The 21,095-nt window shown below is 37.9% G+C and overlaps 1 protein-coding gene across 6 annotated transcripts in view; it reads right to left on the reverse strand.

Annotated features, from left to right (window-relative positions):
- camta1a (calmodulin binding transcription activator 1a) overlaps positions 1 to 21,095 on the reverse strand; it is a 376,271-nt gene that overhangs the window by 354,893 nt on the left and 283 nt on the right. For 3 of the 6 annotated variants that reach the window (XM_053240818.1, XM_053240812.1, XM_053240817.1), the window contains exon 2: positions 16,034 to 16,135. The exons of 2 other annotated variants lie outside the window; for them this stretch is intronic. In XM_053240818.1, the coding sequence (XP_053096793.1) occupies positions 16,034 to 16,135 (102 nt within the window). Of the gene's footprint in view, positions 1 to 16,033; positions 16,136 to 21,095 lie in introns of those variants that run through there. One more of the 6 variants, XM_053240815.1, reaches the window with a different exon arrangement.

The following is a 21,095-nucleotide window of genomic DNA, read 5'->3' on the forward strand; positions in this document are numbered from 1 at the left end:
TTGTATGAGTCATGACATCTAACCCCAATTAAGTTAATTTTCAGCTCCAGGTTGTTACACTGCCTTGCATAAGTATTTACCTACCCCCTTCTCCACATTTTATAGCACTACATCCTCGAGTTAATTGAGATTATATGTCATGACTCTACAGTATAATATTGAAGGGAAGTGAAAATCATTATAGTTTGCCTATAATACTGAAGAGAAGTGAAAATCATTATAATTTGCAAAATTAAAAATGTAAAAGTTGTAAAAAAAAAAAAAAAAAAAGTATTCACTCCTGTGAAACCTCTAAATTAGCACTTTTTTGTTTTTTTGTTTGTTCGTTTTTCGTACCATTCTGTGTAAACTTTAAAAAAAATAAATAAATAAATATCCAGTGAGCAGCAGTTCTGAAAGAGGAAAGATGACAATGACCAGACTGGTTTGAGCTACAGTAAGTCAAATAACCACTCTTTACAACCGTGGTGAGCAGAAAAGCACCTCAGCATGCACAACACATCAAACCTTGAGGCAAAAGACCACATCGGGTTCCACTCCTGTCAGCCAAAACAAGCAACAATTTAGTCAGCAAACAATAAATCTCATACAATATTAAATCATGACACAGATATGCCATCAACTCCATTTGCTCTCCCTTAAAAAATTAATTTGTTACACTTTAAATGGAGTGAAAAGCTAGAGACAAAGAAGACTTGTACATAGGACGTTAATAAGAAAATAAACAGTAACACCTTAGACATCTGAGAGTGCATGGTTAGCAGGAGGCTTTGGGTATTTTGGAACAAAGTCGAAATTCAAAGGCTTATAGGAATCATGGTAAGCTTTATTAAGACTTTAACTATCCAATAAAGTCCACAGCCATCCTGATCCTCTCTCCAAGGTAGAATGGTAAAAAGCACAAATGCCAGTGAGGGATAAAAGAAAAGGCAAATACAGTTTGTTCAGAGGGCAGTTAAGGCAGGGCTATAAATCAGCCTTTCTATTCTATCGCCACGTCTCACTGACGGCAAAGGGCTTAACAGGCTCGTCCAATCACTGCTATTTGCCTTCATTGTTTTGGAACAGAATGTCTAAATTATAATGATATTGGCTCCAAATGCGAACTGAGTGCAATAATAATCACCTTGTTACTATTGTGTGACGATTCTGAGTTTGTCTCTCACCAGCACCCACTCACATAACACTCACTTCCAATTGCAATAAAAACCTCACTGGAATAGAGGATGGGACACACACACAATACATTGGTTATGCTTATAGGGTATGAAAGGATTCTTTCCAGAATAATATTGTAACAGTAACCATAATATACATGTAAATTTAACCAAAGTAAAGTCTACCACACATCCACTCATTTCATATCAAATTTTACATAACAACATTTAATCTGGATTAAGATTAGCAGGATGTAAAAAGTCAGCAACCTTCAATATTGTTAAAATTTCATAGAGAATGATGAAATAAGCTAAATAAAGTCCCAGTACTGAAAATTGATCAAAATAATAAGAGGTAATGTAAAATAATAAGAGGAAATGGACATCTCAGTCATAAAACCAGATCTACTCTTCTGTTTCTCCTCTTTCAGTAAACCTCCTGTACTGTACTCCTATAGCTAGCTGACTAGCATCTTTCAAATAGAGACAGCGAAAATCTATGATTCTGATTGGTTAATCCTGTTTCTCACCATAGCAGGTGGTAGTCAATAAAATGAGACTAAACAAACTAAAGGATCTGTTCATCTGAAGCGGTTAAATATGAAGGATGCGTAATGAATTTGTGACCTGTATTGACCATCACTACAGCGAAATTACTGCAGAAATTGTTATGGCTCAAGCTAAGCTTGTGCAATATTGACTTTTCCCTGCTCACAATTCTCCATTTTATAAAATAAATTGTGATAGATTTAATTGTCCAGAACCAACAGCCTAAAAAAAGAAAAGAAAATGAGCATTTCTTTTCATTCGAGGTTTAAGAACAGTATAGGTGAGAGTAATAATCAGCTGTGCAGTCAGGGACTGCTTGCTGGAAGTGGCAATCGCAAAAACGTAGCTGAATGTTTAGGTGATTGTTTAGTAATGGGCATTACACAGTAAAAAAAATACCATTAACATTATTTGTAAAGTTAAATTTTGTCCTTTCTTTTCTTTCATCTAAAAAAAGAAAGAATTTTGACTATTTTTGGCCAAAATTTTTGGTGGCATCCCTAATAAATATAGTTAACTCATGTTAAATATATACTAAGTTGAACATACACTGATACATTTTATTTAATATTAATAAACTCCAAAAAGTCTCCAGTCTTCTGTGACAGTCGAGAGCAGGTGAGATGGGGGAGCGTGGGCGGGGCTTCCAGGTGATATCAGTTAATATCAGAGTTTAAAACATCTGTGCAAATCATTCCAGATTCATACGTCGATTATCTCATGTTCCAATTTATTGGGGAGAAAGAGACTGCTCTTTGACATATTTTTGTATGATAACTCATACTAGCGTACTACAACATTAAATTCCAGCGCTCCTAAAATATGCAAAATATGGATGGCAGGTCTGGTAATATAATATAATCGGAGTGAACATCACTGAATATTGTGGCAGTGTAATATCATGTACAGATGATTAAATTGTTATAGCACACACGCCGAGATCAAACCCGAAATCCTCCCCCAGCTACGCGTCTTGTTCAGCATGCAGGGGCCTCGATAAAACAAGAAAGCATCTCAGTGACGGCTTGAACATTAATCTCTATACGTTTACCCTTTATGATTTAAAATGAATAAAACAAAAGAGGAATTTGAAAGATAATCCATTTCTAAATCCTGCTAGAGCTGAAATGTACATGACTCAATTTTGAATCATTTGCGAAAGAATGACTGAAGTGGGTTTTTATCTAATTAGCTGCTATCTTAGTTACAACTACATGATCACACAGTTTTAGCAAGAGTCTAAGGTTTTAGAGAGAACAACAAAACACAAACCACTGATGAGTCAACTGTGTCATATAGCACTTCTTAGTCATCATCAGAAACACCAGCACGACTCTGATGTTGCTACAATAGTATAATAACAATTCATTTGCCATTTTCAAGGAAGCCTGCAATTGGAGTAAAGTAAAAGCTTGCAAACTGACATTACAGTGTTTTTGCAGTTAATGGGCTTACTCTTCACGCCGCATTGTAACGCCACTCACGTCACTGATGACATATCTGGGTACACCTTGTGAAGCCAATTACATGATTCCCAGCTCTGGCTGCGTACGCGACGCAGTGGGCAATTTGTGCAAAATTGAAATTACCATAGTATGAGGGCGCCTTTCTTTAAATCAATTTCCCTTCAATCCAATCCACACAATGAAAAATAACACAATAAGAGAAAGATGACAACCACAATGAAGTAATATCAGTTCTTCTGAGAAATCCTCAGAGGCCATGTTTGCTTTGTGAAATGACAGAAGCCGCATGTAAACCGCGGCAGCGGCGTCCCCGTTGCATATCCCTCATGCTCTCCCTAGTTGTCAGGCAATCGACTCTTGATATTGCAGACATTTGTCAAAGAGCACGTTGTCATCTGTTTAGACTCAGAAAAATATGGCTTTAAATGAATTTTTTTCTTATTATTCTTTTCCTGTCATCTTCTCGGCCCTGGCTCGACAAAAATACGCTTTTATCCCAAGTACAAATACAAACGTGTGATTTGTTTTAATGACGGCAGGCTAATTCAAGTCATAATCCCAAGGCTTTATGCAATACTGAGCTGTTCCATCTGCCTCAGCATTTATTAAGCCTTATCATCTTTTTAATGCATAATTTTAAATATGTAATTAATGTATGTAATCCACTAGCATGACATTTTCCCAGTGGTTTTAAAACAACAGTTTCCTACTACAAAGCTTTGACTTTTACTCGCCCTCCTGTCCCTTTACATCAGCACTGCCAATGGATTAACAGTAGCACTTATTCAAAGTGTGTGAGCAAGCATTTTATTGCTTGCGCCCGATTCAGTGGATTTGGAATAAAATGTTTGTTACTTTTGTTTGAGCCATTCTTTCATTAATGATCTGCTTAAGTCATAAAACTGTTGGATATGGGGAAAGATCATAAAGCCATGGCTCTCAAAGTTGGGTTTAGTGACCCCCAGGGGGTAGAAACCACAACACACCTTTCTCAAAGTATTTATTACTGAGTTCTTATATTTATTCATCTATTTGTGCCAAGAATGCCCCTTTTTAATGCGAGCTGTAGTTCACAGTACAGCTAGCGCTGCTTGCTTTTGTTATTTCACTTTCCACATGCTTTTGTTTATGTTTCGATATGTGCATGTTTTGGTTTTGGTTCTGTTTCCACCCCTGTACTTACACTGTTTGATTACCCTTATGTGTTCACCTGTACTGTTAATTAAAGGTGTTTCATGTTAGTAAGTTTGGTTATTTATGCCCTGTTGTTTCCCTTCTTCCTTGCAAAGTCTTGCCAATTATATTGTGCATTTCTGAGCAATGTTTCTTGTCTTTAATGTATTTCTGGTTTTCCGACTAGTGAGTATGGATTATTCTACTTTGATATGGCATATATTTGTATTGACCCCCGTATGAAACTATTACTGGACACTTTTTGAATTGACTGGGTTTAATGAAAACCTAAATAAGTCAAAAACAAATCAGCCTATAAATAAAGTCAACTTGAATCTAATGATTCTAATGATAAATGATAATTTCCAAATCTAATAATAAATGTTAATACAAATGTGAGTGGAAAATTCAGAAATCAACCCAATAAATAGTCAACATATGATATGCATACATTTAAATAATGAGCTCAATATTGGAATAGTTGAAGTATGATCATAAAATAAGTTTATACTGAAGGGGTAAGGAGATTTCTTTTACAGTTAAAGAGGTCCACAGCTGCAAAAAGTTTGAGAATTGCTGTCTTAAGAGTGATGAGTACTTACATCATCTTTATAATGATTACATGGTGAACAAAAGAGGTAAAAAGTAGCACAGCCCAGGGTACTAATGAAGGATTCAAATCTACCACTTCAGAATGTGATCCAGGAGCAGTACTCCCAGTCTTTCTTCAATTTCCACTGAGGTGACTCAGCCCTGGCATTTGGTGCATGCCGCGTGCTGAAAATGGGCTGTGCAGATCTAAATTGCTCTTACAGTAGGGAGCAGATACTGTATCTGGGATGATTTGCCTCGCTCAATTAACACTGCAACAGAGCAGCTGCTCGCAAATAACAAGGTGCTTTAGCATCACTCCAGGCGAGCAGAAGAAAGCACGATAAATACAAAACTTACACAAGCAGTCAGACTCCAAAGACAGGAAAATATCTTCTGTCTTTAGGCTCGGGGCCTGACAGTTCACATTCCCTCCAAGCAAACACTAATACAAGGAACATAATGAAAGTAAGTTTTTATATGGAATTTTAATCACTGCTTGATACAGATTCCTTCTTCTTAACAATTTAAAGTTTCCATAATATTCTTTGTACATTTCCAAGTTATATTTATGTTTGGCCCAGGCACTGTTATATTCATTTGGCCTATGCACCTTTATCCATAGAAGAATATAGTTAAGCTTTCTGATCTTCAGAAATGGATTCTACTTGAAACCCTATCTTTACATTTAAGGATTTACCTAGAGGGAGATAAAAACAAGAAAACGTAACAAGAAAACTTCTTGTTTTCCTGCATGTTACGTAAAAGGTTCATTCATGTTTTTCTGTCCACTTTTCCTGGTGGGGGTCGTGGTGGCAACAGACTTCTCTACCCTCAGCCACAGATTCCAAAGTCTAGATCCCTAGACTTTCCCAGGCCAACTGTGAGATATAATCACTCCAGCAGATCCTGGTGTTTGCGACATTACGATAATTTCAATATATTGTGCAGCCCTAGTTTGGTCCCAGGGCTGCACAATATATTGAAATTATCGTGATGTCGCAAACATGCATATCGCAAGGGCTTGCGATAACTGAATGATTTTAATACTTCAAAAAGTTACGAAAAGTCAAAGTTTTAGAAAGTTTTTTTTCAAAGCAGAGAATGCTTTCATTTCCTCAAAAGAACATGAAATATGTATGTTGATTATGTTCTTTTCAGTTTATATATATATATATATATATATATATATATATATATATATATATATATATATATATATATATATATATATATGTATATATATAGACACAGTTAGGTTTATTTTAAGAGGTTCCACAAAAATATGACATTTACCATTTAGGAATTACAGCCATTTTAAGCAAAGTACTTCCATTTTCAGGGGCTCAAAGGTATTTGGACAATTGACTGGCAAGAAGTTAATTGACCAGATAGGGTCCATTCCCTCAAAAAAAAGACAACATAAATCTATAAGAGAGATAGCAAAAGCTTTAGGTGTGGCCAAATCAACAGTTGGGTTTATGAATGTAAATACAGAGGGTTTACAACAAGGTGCAAACCACTGGTAACATTCAAGAACAGGAAAGCCAGATTAGACTTTGCCAGACAACATCTAAAAAAAAGCCTCCCATGTTCTGGAATAAGATTCTTTGGACTGATGAAACCAAGATTAACTTGTACCAGAATGATGGGAAGAGAAAAGTATGGCGAAAGAAAGGAATAGCTCATGTTCGAAGGTATATCACATCATGTGTCAAACATGGTGGAGGCAGTGTTATGGCATGGGCATGTATGGCTGCCAATGGAATGGGTTCACTGGTGTTTATTGATGATGTGACTGCTGACAGAAGCAGCAAGATGAATTCTGAGGTGTGTAAAGCTATACTTTCTGCTTACATTCAGCCAAATGCTACAAAACTGATAGGACGCCACTTCACAGTGCAGGTGGAAAATGACCCTAAACATACTGCGAAAGCAACTCAAGACTTTTTGAAGGCAAAGAAATGGAATATTCTTCAATGGCCAAGTCAGTTGCCTGAGCTCAACCCAACAGAGCATGCTTTTCACTTACTGAAGACAAGACTGACGGCAGAAAGACCCACAAACAAACAGCAACTGAAGGTGGCTGCAGTGAAAGCCTGGCAAAGCATCTCCAGGGAGGAAACTCAGAATTTGAGTTTTGAGAACATGGGCTCCAGACTTCAGGCAGTCACTAAATTTATGGTTATATTTACAATTATGTCACTTTGTCCAAATACCTTTGAGCCCCTGAAAATGGAGGTACTTTGTTGAAAATGGCTGTAATTCCTAAATGAAGGAAATAAAGCTGAAAGTCTTAAAATAAAGCTGAAAGTCCACACTTCAATCACATCTTGATAGTTTTATTTCAAATCCATTGTGGTGGTGTATAAAGGCAAAATCACAAAAACTCTGTCATTGTCCAAATACTTCCGGACCCAACTGTATGTATGTGTGTGTATATACATACATATATATGTATATACGTTTATAAATTAAATTGATTTTACACACTTATAGCATTATCACACTACATATGCATTATTTAACAAGTTATTGCATGTCGCATTGTTCTTCAATAACGTGCAGCCCTAGACCAAACCAAACTAAAAATTCCCACCAGATATACAAAAGTTTACAATAAAAAAAGGTAATAATTTTGTTTGATTTTACATGTATATGTTGATAAATGCCATCCATACATTTCCAAGCACATTCACAGCACAGTTGATTTACATTTAGTACACCCACAAAACTCCACAAAAGGCAAATCTTTCAGAGAGCTGAGAATGACAAAATGATGAGTAAATGGTGAAAGACTGCCTCCTAAACACACCGCGAGTTAAATCTTCCAGCAAAATAGCTCATCCACTGCAGTGTACCAGCTACAACAGACACAACTTTCCTTCTTTTATAGGGTGCCATTTCATTTGTCCTATTTTGTCTTAATTTATGGATCTGTTCTAGATTGCATTATTTCAATTCATTAATATGAAACACTACACTAAGTTTCACAAAATTTTCATTTAATTTGTGTCTGTAATCGAGATATATAAGCTACTTAAACTTGACAACTTAATTAATAAAGTTGCCAGCTTTGTTTTTGCATTTTTTTTCCATCTGTAGATTAACTCATGCCAGTTAAATTATTTAACGCTGATCAAGTCGAGGTCCACATTAGTGGGTCTTCTTATTTGTAAATTTCGCAGGATTCATGCATTTTCTGAGTGAATTTGATTTTCGTGAATATCATATGTGTAATTGTGTAATTAATTCATATCCAGCTTGACAAAAGAGACCATTTGTAAGTAAGTTATAATTAAATAAAGCAATGTATAAATTATTTATACTATATTATAAATTTAAGAAAATTTGTAATTTGACCTACATTTCTCATTAAAATTACTTGAGGAATGCCATGGCAAAAGGGCATATATCCATAACACCAAACTGATCAAACATCAAATATAAAAAGTAGAAAATATACAAAGGCCAACATTATGTGTTTTGTCAGTGTACACAGCCCACTATAAGAAATGTTTCTATATCCACTGTCATGCAAATTAAAATTTGCACTGAGTGTCACTAAACGGCGATATTGAGCCCCATACACTTGAAAAACTGTAGCATTACTGCATTAGTAAGTGGAGGTGTGATTTAGACCTTTCCTGGTCTCAGACAGGCTCCCGCACAGATCAGAGTAGCAGCAGCTCTCACAGTCTCTCTCTCTGCTCAACTGCCTGCTCACTGTGATCAATCGTGTCCAAGGCGCACACTCAGTTCGTAATTAAGCACTGTCTCTGTGTCTCGCTGATCAAAAAGAGCTATAACATTTTCCCAAACACTCCTACTGATGTCATCATTCTCTCCCACGGCTGGCAGAGCAAGGCCCTGACTCATAATCCTGTACTGAGCGAACACGTGAAGGTAAAAGTCCAATGTTTCAGATCCTTTTTATTCTTGTCTACATCAGTGCAGAGACTACAGAAAGAAATTGGGATGTACAAAGAGCAGCGTGGAACTGCTGGGTTAGGAATATCCTGAGGAAAAGAAAAAAAAATCTCAGATGATGTTGGATGACTGTTAATTAAAATCTCATCAAATTGGTAAAATACTGTGTAGTTTCTCCAAGTATGCAATATGGGACAGATCGTAGGAAGTCTGTGATTTGCTCCCTTTTCACTAAATTAAACCAATGTGACAGAACAGAGGGCTCATTGCTTGGAAGTGAGTACACAATGAGGCGCTGAATGTTAATTCATTTCCATGACGCTGCTGCTTCAATAACAAGAGAAATATACTATAATAAAAAAAAAACACACTCTTATGTGACATTATTAGGAGAGCTTCATCAGAAAAATAATTCAGCTGAGAGCAAACTGGAAAAAAGAACAAGAAATAAATAGCAAACAGGCAGAGAGAGGAGACAGTGGCCGGCTTGGCGAGAAATACACACAAATAATAACACAACAAGAGGACGGACTCTCCTCTAGAGATTTAGCTGTAGCTACAACTGCAGATGCTGAGTGGAAGCCATTACCTTGCTCGCGTGGATGTGGGTTACACACACCACCGTACCCAAGCCAACCTCCACTGCTGACTCACACACTTTGTTTTCCCTGCTAAAAACAGTGACGACACCGAAAGCATTAGCATAACTCAGTCTCCCTCGCAGTGAAAAACAATCAAGTTGTTAGAGCCTAAAGTGCAAGGCAGGCTGAAACGGGAACGCCGCTATATTAGAAACTGGAATGCCACTATATTATACGTGCAGTGCTGAGCTGAGCTGGGAGGCAGCCAATTATAGAGTCCGAGCTGATCAGGAGAATAAGCCTGCATGCCCATATGGCAAAGAAAATGTGGGGAAGTCGGAGAGAGTAAGAGATGACAGAGAGCTAGAAGGAAATAAAAAAGAAGGGGACTGTGATATAGAGAAAGTGGCTTCCTGATAAAAAAAGAGGGAGAGAGAGAGAGACAGAATGGGTATTGTAGAAGGAAAATGGGAAGAATTGGAAGAGAAGTGTAACAGCAGAATGAAGAAAGACAGAAGAGAGATAGCGGATGGAGATTTTTTTTTTTTTTTTTTTTGCTTGTGCTTGCCACCCACAGAAAAAGAGATTCTTTCCTGAGAAAAAACAGGTAGGAGAAAAACCCAGCCATGAGATCTGAAGTGTGAGATCAGATTTGGATCAGTGGCTCTCCTTGAACTTGGACCTTCTTTTCAGTGTGTGTGCAATCACAAAACAGGCCTACCGTTTTTTTGTCCTTGCTGCATCCTTCACAACCCGCGATCTTTCAAAAGATAAAAAAAATAAAAGCAGTCATTGCTGATGTCTCCTTATACCCATAATGCTCCATCCACACCCACACCCTGACGGACTCCAAACGCTCCAGTTATTTCTGATTACATCTTCTGGTAAGCATGTCTGACCAGAAGATGGAGGAGGAAAAAATTCCTTCAGATTATCCCTGATACTGCTCCTGAAGGAGTCTGTTTAGGAGCTTTAACAATATCAGTCATGCTAGCTTGTGCTGGTGTCACCCTGGAGACTTGAGCAGGTCATGAAACTGGAGAGGGCTGACAAAAACAAATCTCAAATCAATATCTCGCACGACACAAAACTCTCCCTCTTTCTCGCGCTCACTCCTCCCTTGTCTGCGTGCCTGCTCGGTGAGTGACACTATTCACTTATAATTGTTGCCTCCTTCAGTGCGGTGTAGCTGTAATGCTAGAGTACTACAACATTCATCAAACAGTCTATTCAATCTCCAAAGCCCTTATGTTCTTCCCCTGCAAGCAGGATTACCATTATGGATGTTGTAAAATATTAAAAGCATGTTTTATCAATTCAGGCAGTGTTAAATGGTGCGAATATAATCTTTTCCATATTCAGTGCATAAACTCTGGACTAGATATGAAACGCATATGCTAATTCGGCACATGAACGCTAACACGTAAGACTGTAAAGCAGCTCCCTGTAGTCCACAAGTCACCTGACATTACAACAGATGGCTGTTATAAAAATCACTCTCAACTGCGGTATTGATCCATTCAATACTAATCTAATAAAGCATGCCTCCTGTGACCAAAGGGCCAGAAAAATGAATTGAAATAATAATCAGGGCACTGTGGTAGTGAAAGTTATTTTTAAATCAATCTATCAAGGATGAAAGACCATGAATGCAATAAAACGGGCTAAAACAACAAGGCCCCACCTTCCAATCCTCTGGTGAGACCTGAATCGTTTTTCGACACTGAAATCCTTGATCGCCCCTCCTCTCCTCCCATCATGATGGAGAGCCGTAGCCATTGGGCTGTTTTTTAGCAGTCCGTCATTTCACTGAGCTACTGACGCCCACAGTTCAACTGATGAACTCAATTTAAACAAAGACCTGGCAGGCCAGGTGCTTCTCAAAAAAAAAAAACTTGTGCTTTCCAGAGATTGGCACGCCATCTATATTTAGCGTTACCCCATGGATATCACAGACAGATGCTATATTCTTATGCACCCCATCACAGCCTTCTGTAGGCGTACTTGTCAGATTTCACCATATAGGGAGGACAAATAATTCATGCGATTTGTAGCTGTGCAAGGAAACACATAATACAAGATGCTGTGAGGGCTCTAAGTAAACCCACAGAGCACATCTGGCCATCCAGGGTTACACGCATGACCTGCGCATACTGACAATGCACTTACTGACAAATAGTGACATTGTGCATTATTGTACACCACAAGCACATGATAGAAATGTGATGTGCAGGAACAACTAATATTGACTAAAAAGATATTTTCAAGACTGCAAGACAATTTTCCCCATCTATAAAGTGCTGTGTACTACAGGTCATTACAACCTGCTTATACCACAGCGCTGTTAAATTCTCAAAACTGATTGGTCAGAAGGTGTGGGTTAATTTTCAATAACAGCAGCTCTGTCATTCCAGCTGCAAGGCAAATCATAAGTTTATATTAATGTGCTCCTTGTACATTATCACCGCTATAGTAACAACTTTGTAACATTGCTCAATGCTTTGTAACAGTTTTCTGCCACAGGAGAGTGTTCAGCACAGAGAAGTTTGCACTTTGCGCAAACAAAAGAAGACTGTGAAGGAGCGAATGTTTATTAGCTGCTATAAAGGAAGTGAGAACAAGTACTAACTTGTTTCATAGAAGTTCCACATCATCAAACAAACTGCCAAATTTCTGTGGTATATAAGAAATAAAACCCTTTGGGTAAGCTGTTATTGGAAAATAATAAACTTAGGGCAGATTATATGGTAGACTGGTGCAAACACTGAAAAATACCATCACGCTATCAGGAACGATCATTAAAATTAAAATTATAGCAGCCGTACATGACAAACAAAGGCTACTTACAAAGAATTAAACAATCATAGGATTCACTCTACAATATACTGCATAATATAGCTGTAATGACTATATTTGAAAAGATGTACTTACAGACATACACACTATGACCAAAAGTTTTTGGACACCTGACCATCACACCCATTTATGCTTGTTGAGCACCCCATTCCAGATTTAGTCCCCCTTTGTAATAATAACCTCCACTCTTCTGGGAAGGCTTTCCACTAGATTTTGGAACGTGACTGTGGGGATTTGTGTTCATTCAGTCACAAGAGCATTAGTGAGATCAGGCACTGATGTAGGGTGAGGAGGCCTGGTGCACAGTCAGTGTTCCATTTCATCTCAAAGGTGTTCAGTGGGGTTGAGGTCAGGGCTCTGTGCAGGACACTCGAGTTCTTCCATGCTGGAACAGGTTTGGGCGTCTTAGTTCCAGTGAAAGGAAATCTTAATGCTACAGCATACAATGACAATCTGTACAATTATGTGCATAAAACTTTGCAACAGTTTGGGGAAGAACCACATATGGGTGTGATGGGCAGGTGTCCACAAATTTTTGGCCATATACAGTAGTATATATTTTCAGGCCAGGCAGACAGATTAAAAACAAGGACTGTAGCATTCAGTTAATGTGTCAGCTCAAGAAACAATGCAGCACAACACATGAAAACAAACCACAGCAATAATATTAATCTTTTTCTTTTTAGTACAGCAACATGAAGTGACCAAAAATTCAATTATACTGTAGCAATATGGGTCTCCCACATTGTAGAGGTAGTACAGACATACACAGTACTGTGAAAAAGTCTTTTAGAAAGCAAAGATGGCTTCGAAAATAATTAAATTAAAAGTTTTCTACATTTTAAAAAATTCTACGTAGAGCAGTAAACAGCACCAAGCTAAACAAAGTCAGTAGTAGTTTGTCTTCAAAAATGCACCAGTGGGCTCAAGTACACTTTTTGCATTTATATAAGGAAATGAGCTGGTAAGTTTTACTGAGCATCTTGGAGAATCTGCCACAGTTCTTCTAGAGACTTTGACTGTCACACTTGCTTCTGTTAGTGTAAGTTTTTACTGATACACAAACATTTTTTCTATAATATTTCATTTCGGTTGGAAAAGTAATGTTTGAAGATCTAAAATGTCATATAATAAACACGTAAGACAAAATTAGTATTAAAAAGAGTCAGGGTGCCTAAGACTTGCCCAGAAACTGTGTCCTGACACTCAAATATTTAGAAAATCAGACAAAATCAAAGGCGGGAACCCCACTTCTACCATATAATTAAATCAATGACTAAATTATCAATGCAGCCTTTTTTCTTTAACAGATGTTACAGTAGAGCGTAATAATAGTCTGGAGAAAGAAGAGAGACTCGTTCCAGATTGCGATCAGCCCTGCTAATGAAGAACATTCCTCTCTAACAAGTTGCAATAGCTGCCTAAATCACAACGCTGGCAATCAGAGCCAATCAGCTAGGGGAAATTGCTAGGGGTTCTCCTAGCTATGAATTATGGGTGCCCTAATAAATACCTACATCTCAAAGACTAAAATTTCAACATACATAGGCTACACTGTCCCTTCAACCGAAATCAGTGAGACTCCTTGATAGATGCACTTGCTTTTAAAAGACAGCTTTGATTGCACCGGACTACACACTTAATTAGCACCATCTTTTTAGATCTAGATCACAGGCTCGTCTATAAGCGGCGAGGGCTTTCAGGAAAATGAACACATGGTTAGATTAAATGTCAAAGCCATGCTTTTAGCTTAACTACAAAAGCCAGAACTATCATATTGCTACTGAGAGGGGAGACATATCAAAGCAAATTAGGTACAGAATCGCTTTTAAGAGATGACATGTCAGTCAAAGGTCTATAACTGGATCTTTTTTCCTTTTACCAAGTTTTCACTCCCACATATACCAATGTCATGTTGGGGTTTTGTGGTGTGTGGATGGCTGGCAGGACACTGAGAACCATTAATCACAAGGCCATGACAGGAAACAGCTCTAGGCAGTGTCTTGTGGAAGGGTAAATTTTCTTCAGCTCTAGAGGCACTGCTTGAAAGGGTGAATATTTGTGCAATATGATTAAAAATCATTTTGCAATGTGGTGTTTGAGGCTTCAAGGTCAATATTGTAAGGTTTGATGAATAGGCTGATGGGGCAAAAGAACTTATTTAAATAAAGGCTTTCATTAGGCTTCCTTTCAAAGCCTGAATGTCCTCCATGCACCACAAACACCACACCATTCCTGTACTATGACGATGTGAAAATTTTCTTTTGACCTTTCCTCAATTAATTATTGAAACAACAAACCCTTCATTGTTTAACCTTGGCTAATAAGTATGTTTAAAAGTTTAATGCTCTATGTGTTATACTAAACAATGTTTTTTTTTATTTCTATTCTAATATCAGCATACTTGCTTTAGTCAGAAATGTTGGAGAAACTGAAATCAAGGACTTAATTCAGCTCAAGTACCTGCCTTAACTGAGGAGAAGAAGAAAAAAAAAACAGTGACTCCTTATGTGTTTTCAGCCTTAGCCAAACGCACCCATCCATGAAAATCCCATCTCAGGGAGAAAGGAGGTGAGGACCTGAGAGCACACACACATGCACACACACACTAAACAATAAGAGGACACACTGCCAGATCCCCACTAAAGCCCTTTATCCTTATCATAACCACTTCCACAATTACTCACATGAGTGGTTTACCTGCTTCGGACAGGACGGGTTGTTTTATTTATTTATCTTTTTTAACGGACCTAGTGATACAAAAACCTCCAGGCGGCACGTGTTAACTGGGCCGCGAGACGCAGCCGCGCAGAACGTTTGGATCATGCTGCATGCAAGAGGGATGGAATCTCAGTGACTGGTTCAAGCAAGCCCATACATATGGAGCACACAGACAGACAGACAGACAGATAGAAAGACAGACAAATGCACAGCTGTACACTGGATGAGTGCAAACAGCAGCTTCTGCCATTCACTTTCCAGTCCCAGAAGAGTGTTCATTAAAAAACTGCTTTGAAGCACCGAGGACTGAACTCAATGGAAAGAGCATAATCAGTGAATAGCACAACAAGGAGATGAGTGTGATCTGGCTTCGTTTTCCAAATTACGGCAAACATAAACGCACTTAATTACACAGATCAACAAATTCTCCAGGGGTGGCAGGAGCGCAGCTCGATGCGTATTAAGCATGGAGACTTCTGGAGTACTAATGGAGCAATCAACGTTCTATGCGTCGGCATACATTAATACACATAATTGATCTAAAGGCAAATAGCTTTTTCGTTCTGAAGAGAAAACATTTGTTTTCGCAGTCAAAATGAGATTAACTCACGGTTTTCACAAATCATTTCAATAAACTACAGCTTTGCCTACTCTGCAATATACAACATGATAAAGTCTATGCTTTTAGATGGATGGTAGTAGCGAGTTTTAGAAGGTCAGCGTTGTAGCGGATGGCAGCATTTAGTATGAGAGTCTGGCATAATGCAGTCTTTATGGACAGGTCTGGCTCTTAGCAAATGGCAACACTTGTGATATTGATAGCATGCTGCTGTCAAGAAGACACTTCAAGGTTCAAAGAAAGCTCTGGGAAGGAACTCCCAGGAGAGAAGGAGGAAGATATAATGAAATCAAGAAGTAAATAAATGAATCGATGAATGAATAATAGATCAGCCAGCAAGTGGCCCCTTCGAGCAATGCCACGGATGCAATATTAATAACCAGCTCTTACTGTTCATCTCTGTGTCATCACTGACACCCTTAGGAGCAGCATGGCCGGAATAACACACAGCTGATCTGTACATTCGATCCGGATTACGAATTTTCTTCAGTCCTTCCGGAGGCAGGGAAAGAGAAAGTAGAGAAAGAGAAGAGACTAGGAAAACTGCACAATAACTTAACATTGAGACGTTCTACATTCTCCCCATGCACACACACATACACACAAAGCGGTTACTGGTTACTTGCATTGAACCTGAGCCTCCCTCCCCATGCATTTCGGACGTGTCTGTCTCTGAGCAGAGGAACACTTCTCACAGGCAATCTGTTCAATTTGGCTTTCGGGTTCAGTGTGCCAAATTCACTTCTCTCCACCAAGTCTACTCCGCTGTTTCATTGTGCACATTCAGAGGGGCAGAAGGGATTGCTTTGACTTAAGTTGCTCCCTAGTGGTGAGGACATGTGGAATTTTATTTGGGTTCAGGCTTGGGCTTTGAGAAGGTACAAAAGCAATCTCTTTCATCTTGTAGAAGACGACAGTGTGTATGTTTTCATTACAGCAGACCTGAGCACACGCTGTTTATTATTTACAGTATATGGGCCAGCGCTGAAGATCAAGTATCTAACTACATAATTCAGTTTCAAAAGATCAATGTGGCAACTCTGATAAAAAATTTAAGGTTCTGAATATGCAATGAAAAGATGATGTGAGAGAGCATCTGAACTGCTTGTACAGGGTTTTCCAAAAGCATTACAGTGTTATCATTATTGTTGAGAAACATTTTAGGTTTACACTTCCTTCCTGGGATAATGCCTTTTGGGAAACAGCGCCCATTGATTCCACAGAGTCAGACAGTTTGCTTGTGTATTTCTTTCCTTTCCTCACATTCTACTCTCCCTCGGTTTTGCTGAGAGTTGAGAAATAAATATTCAAGAAATTTCCTCCAGCCTGCAAGGAAAGAGGCAGCTCCAAAATTCTTTGGGGATCTTTATGAAAGTTTGGTTTTGTTTGCATTGTGCGAGATTTTTAATGACAGCGTTGACTTCTTGTCTGAAGGAGGTAAGGGATCACAACTGGTTAAAACATTTACTAACATTAACATTTACAACACTGGTTTCTACATTTCAGCACACAGTGATAAACCCATCCACTCCCCCACATTAGACCTAATTCACTTAATAGAGTTATAAATTCCCAAACAGATCTCCACTCGAGCTTGACCAACATGAGATTTTTGAAGCTAATATCAATACTGATGTTGGGCTAGAAAATAAATTATTACCATAGCTCTGAGATATACTGAGATATTCTGCTTGTTTTTAAGATTTAATAAAATGAAGTAAAGAAAAGAATGCAATATGTACTTTACTGTGTAGTTTATAATCTAAATTTAATCTGTATCAATTTAATTTGTATCAGTCTAAATTTAAATTGGTAATAAAATGTATTGAGCTTGTTTATACAAATTATACAGTAGTGCAAACTTTTAAATGCTTAAGCGTTTATTTCATCTTATAGTGCCAATTCAAATATAAAGCTCATACTAGACATCAAATTGGTGATTTCCTTCACACACTTACTAAACCCTATAATTAACCGGGAGCTGAATCAGGTGTCTTGAAGCAGAAAAAAAATCACCAAACCATCCTGGATCGGTAGGACTGAGACTAGAACACTCAGTTAAGCTTGTGTTAGGTTTTTTGCATTTAGATAATCATATGAGCAAGATTCCTATTTATTTTACGGTTATAAATGGTTGATACTTTTGTGCAGCATTCTGTACAAATTCCAGGTGACTTCTAAAAAAACACACTTCGGCTTAACTGCTACACAGCAAATTTCCTTTGGTGGTGCTAGTCATGACATAAGACACAAGATATTGTACTCCTGCTCCACTTTAAAATAATTTACCTATATATTTTTTACCTTCATCTGGATAGTCAGATAGATAGGACTAGATAGGACAGTTAGATAGGACCTATGTTATTACTGTTGGCTGGTTCAAGAAATGAATGTTAGCAAGTCGGAAGCTAGTGTTAGCATAGCTACCACAGAAACAGAATCATGTTATAACACACAAGAAAATAGATCCCTGCTCTGCTTCAAAATAATTTTATTTAATTATTTATTTAATTGATTAGTTTTATTTAATTTTTTTAATTATTTATTTTTTTATTCCTTTATGCGAAAGGTCATCAGTTAGAGTGGCTTTTCACATTGTTGGCTAGTTCAGCAAATGAATAGCCGGCTCGCTTATTAGCAAGTGGAATGCTAGTGTTAGCATTGGTTACTACAGAAAAATGTCATGCCACAACACAACACACTCTTCGTGTCTCTTCTTCAAAATTTTATATATATATACACACACACACATATATATATATATATATTGCTTTTCACACTGTTGGCTAGTTCAGTAGATGAGTAAGTGGATAGCTAGCATTAGCATAGGCTTACATACTACACAAGAAGAAGAATTTTTTTTGTTATTTCTTTTATTTGTTCAGGGGAATAAAAGCATGGCAAAATATAACTCCACTTGCAGTGACATTTTGTTTCCACAGACTAATATTGTTAGAACATATTTCACTCTAACGCTGTCTGTTTAGTCAAACATGTTTCCCTCAGAATCTCATTTTATATTCTGCTAAAGTATAAAAGTGGGGGAAGCAGAGCTCTGCTCACTTTTTTTTTTTTCCCAGTGTTGTTGAACCATTCTCCCCAAACTTTGGAAATATGTCAGTGAAACGAATGGTGATACAATTGCAAGAAAAGAGGATGAATATAACGTATTGATTTGGCATATTTACCACATTTTAAAAAAAATCTAAATTATATACAGAGAGAGTTTCAGGGGGTACGTGTCTTTTTCTTTATTGTTCTTTATTGTTTGCAGTTGGTTGTAATCCAGTTGGAGTCCTTTACTGCTATTATGTTAGTTGCTATTATTAATAACACCATAGTGTGAAATAGTTCTACAAAAAAAAAAAAATCTTGTTTCATCTGATAGCCAACAAGCTGCTAAAGCCCCTATTATTAAACACCGTGTTGGGAGCAAGTGGGATTCTCTAGAAGCAAGAAGGGTCAAACCAGGGGACATGAGCACTCAGTGGGACGTAAGAGATATTACCCACGTTTTCATAGCAGCCTCTAGCAAAGAACAGCCTGTCCTTATGTGCAAAAAAAAATCTGTGAAATACTGAAGCCCTGGAGAGCAGCGCTCAACACAAACACTGCTGCTTCAAGGACAAAAGGTTATGGGACAGAGAGTAATCAAAAGAAAAAGAATTGTATAAAACTACACGCAACACAATGTTCCACTCACTTTCCAACGCTACTAAGTAGGCCTAGAGTATTAAACTGGAACAGTAGGGTAGAATATATATGCAAAACCAAAAGCCCTTAACCTCTACAGCACAGAAGCGGCTACGTTCATGTGTAAGTGTGTGACACATGTTCCTCCTCCGCACGTTGACCTCACAAGAACGGCAAAAATAACTCAACCTGTTCTGCCAGGGGAGTCTCAGCTCAGACGATCTAAAAAGCACGTGGCAGCCATAACGCAACGGGAGGAAGAACATGAATGTGGTGTGCATTACAAGCCCGGATGTGTTTGTTTGCATCTGTAACAAATAGAGAACAAGCTTGGGTAGCCCTGAGCCATGTGATGCTTTCAACACAAAGGTAGATATCTCTTTATTCCAGTACTCCCGTTCTCAGTTGACATGCCGTGCATAGTAAAACAGACGTGTACTGTGGCGACTAACAAAGCTCAATACCACCCCCCTGTGGACCGGCACTGGTTCAAACCCACCGCACTTTTCCTCCTGTCATATTATTATTTCCTGATCGCTGATTTTATAGCCATAGCTTCGTAATTACAAGGTAATAAGTAAGTCAATAATACATGCATGAGTGCTGTTTTATCTTAGTATACTAGTATAAGGTCATTGAGGGAATAACCAGATTCATCGGATTGTCCTTTTGAACTCTTCGAGTTTAACACTGCTCACATCAGCAACCAAATATCACAGCAATAATGTGATGATTGTCGGTGCAATATATATTTTTTTTTTTGTAAAAGTTTTTTTAAAGCAAGGTCTCCACCCTGTGGCTGGAAAAAGATAACCTTTACCCATTATTAGTTTTGTTTTCTATTAAATTTTCTATCAGTTTGAAACAACCACTGACTACGGTCAACTTTATCCAAACATAATTGTATCTATCGCAAGAAAGAGTAGCTGGGCTTAGATTTAATCTCATAGAAGTTTAGCAAGTACAGTGTACGCCTTCTTACCTAATCTAGATACACACATTCATTTGTGTAACTGACCTAGCACCAAATTGCAGGTGGAAAGAGATTTTTTAAGAAATTGATCAAATTGATAAAATAACTGTAATCTGCTTTTCTATATAGGTATTACCTATTGAGTTTAAACACAACTTCCTTCTATTGACAGCATAAAGTTTTCCAAAGACATAACTACACATGCACATCAGTTGTTGTTGTTGTTGCTGTTGTCTTTTTTTAATATGATGGCATTATGGAAAAGTCTAAAACTGTCCCAGAGGTGTAGTTTATGTGTGTTATTTCAGCTCAGCAGCTGATGCACATGCTGTAGTAATGTAGTAACAGAGCAGCACTTTGGAGCACAGAAAGTAGCACAGCACTGAGGTTAATAGACAATTCCTAAAACACAAGCTCGCTTTTAAGACTTGTGTGTGGCAGACTTGGTGGATAAAAGCAGTGAGATTAACACTGGTAACTTAGGAACAATTTTGTGTAGAAGCTTGAGAAATAAAAGAGAAGTTAGTGCTGGACCACGGTGCTGTCAGTAAGTTTGCTCTCACAGCTGAGACGCCGAGGGAAAGCGTTGACTCTTGTCGCGTTTTTGTTTATTTTTAAGTCTCCCAATTTCCAAATTCGTTTTTTTTTTTTTAATGTAACACACATAGCTGGCTAGCTACCATAGCTGGCTAGGGTAATGATGTCTCGGTGGAGAAATAACGAGTGTGTGAGGATAAATGCGGAAACCCGAGAAGCATCTCTCGTCGCAAGTTGCGAGTCCCCTCG

This window comes from Pangasianodon hypophthalmus, chromosome 16 (genome assembly GCF_027358585.1).
Source record: "Pangasianodon hypophthalmus isolate fPanHyp1 chromosome 16, fPanHyp1.pri, whole genome shotgun sequence".
Lineage (NCBI taxonomy): Eukaryota > Metazoa > Chordata > Actinopteri > Siluriformes > Pangasiidae > Pangasianodon > Pangasianodon hypophthalmus.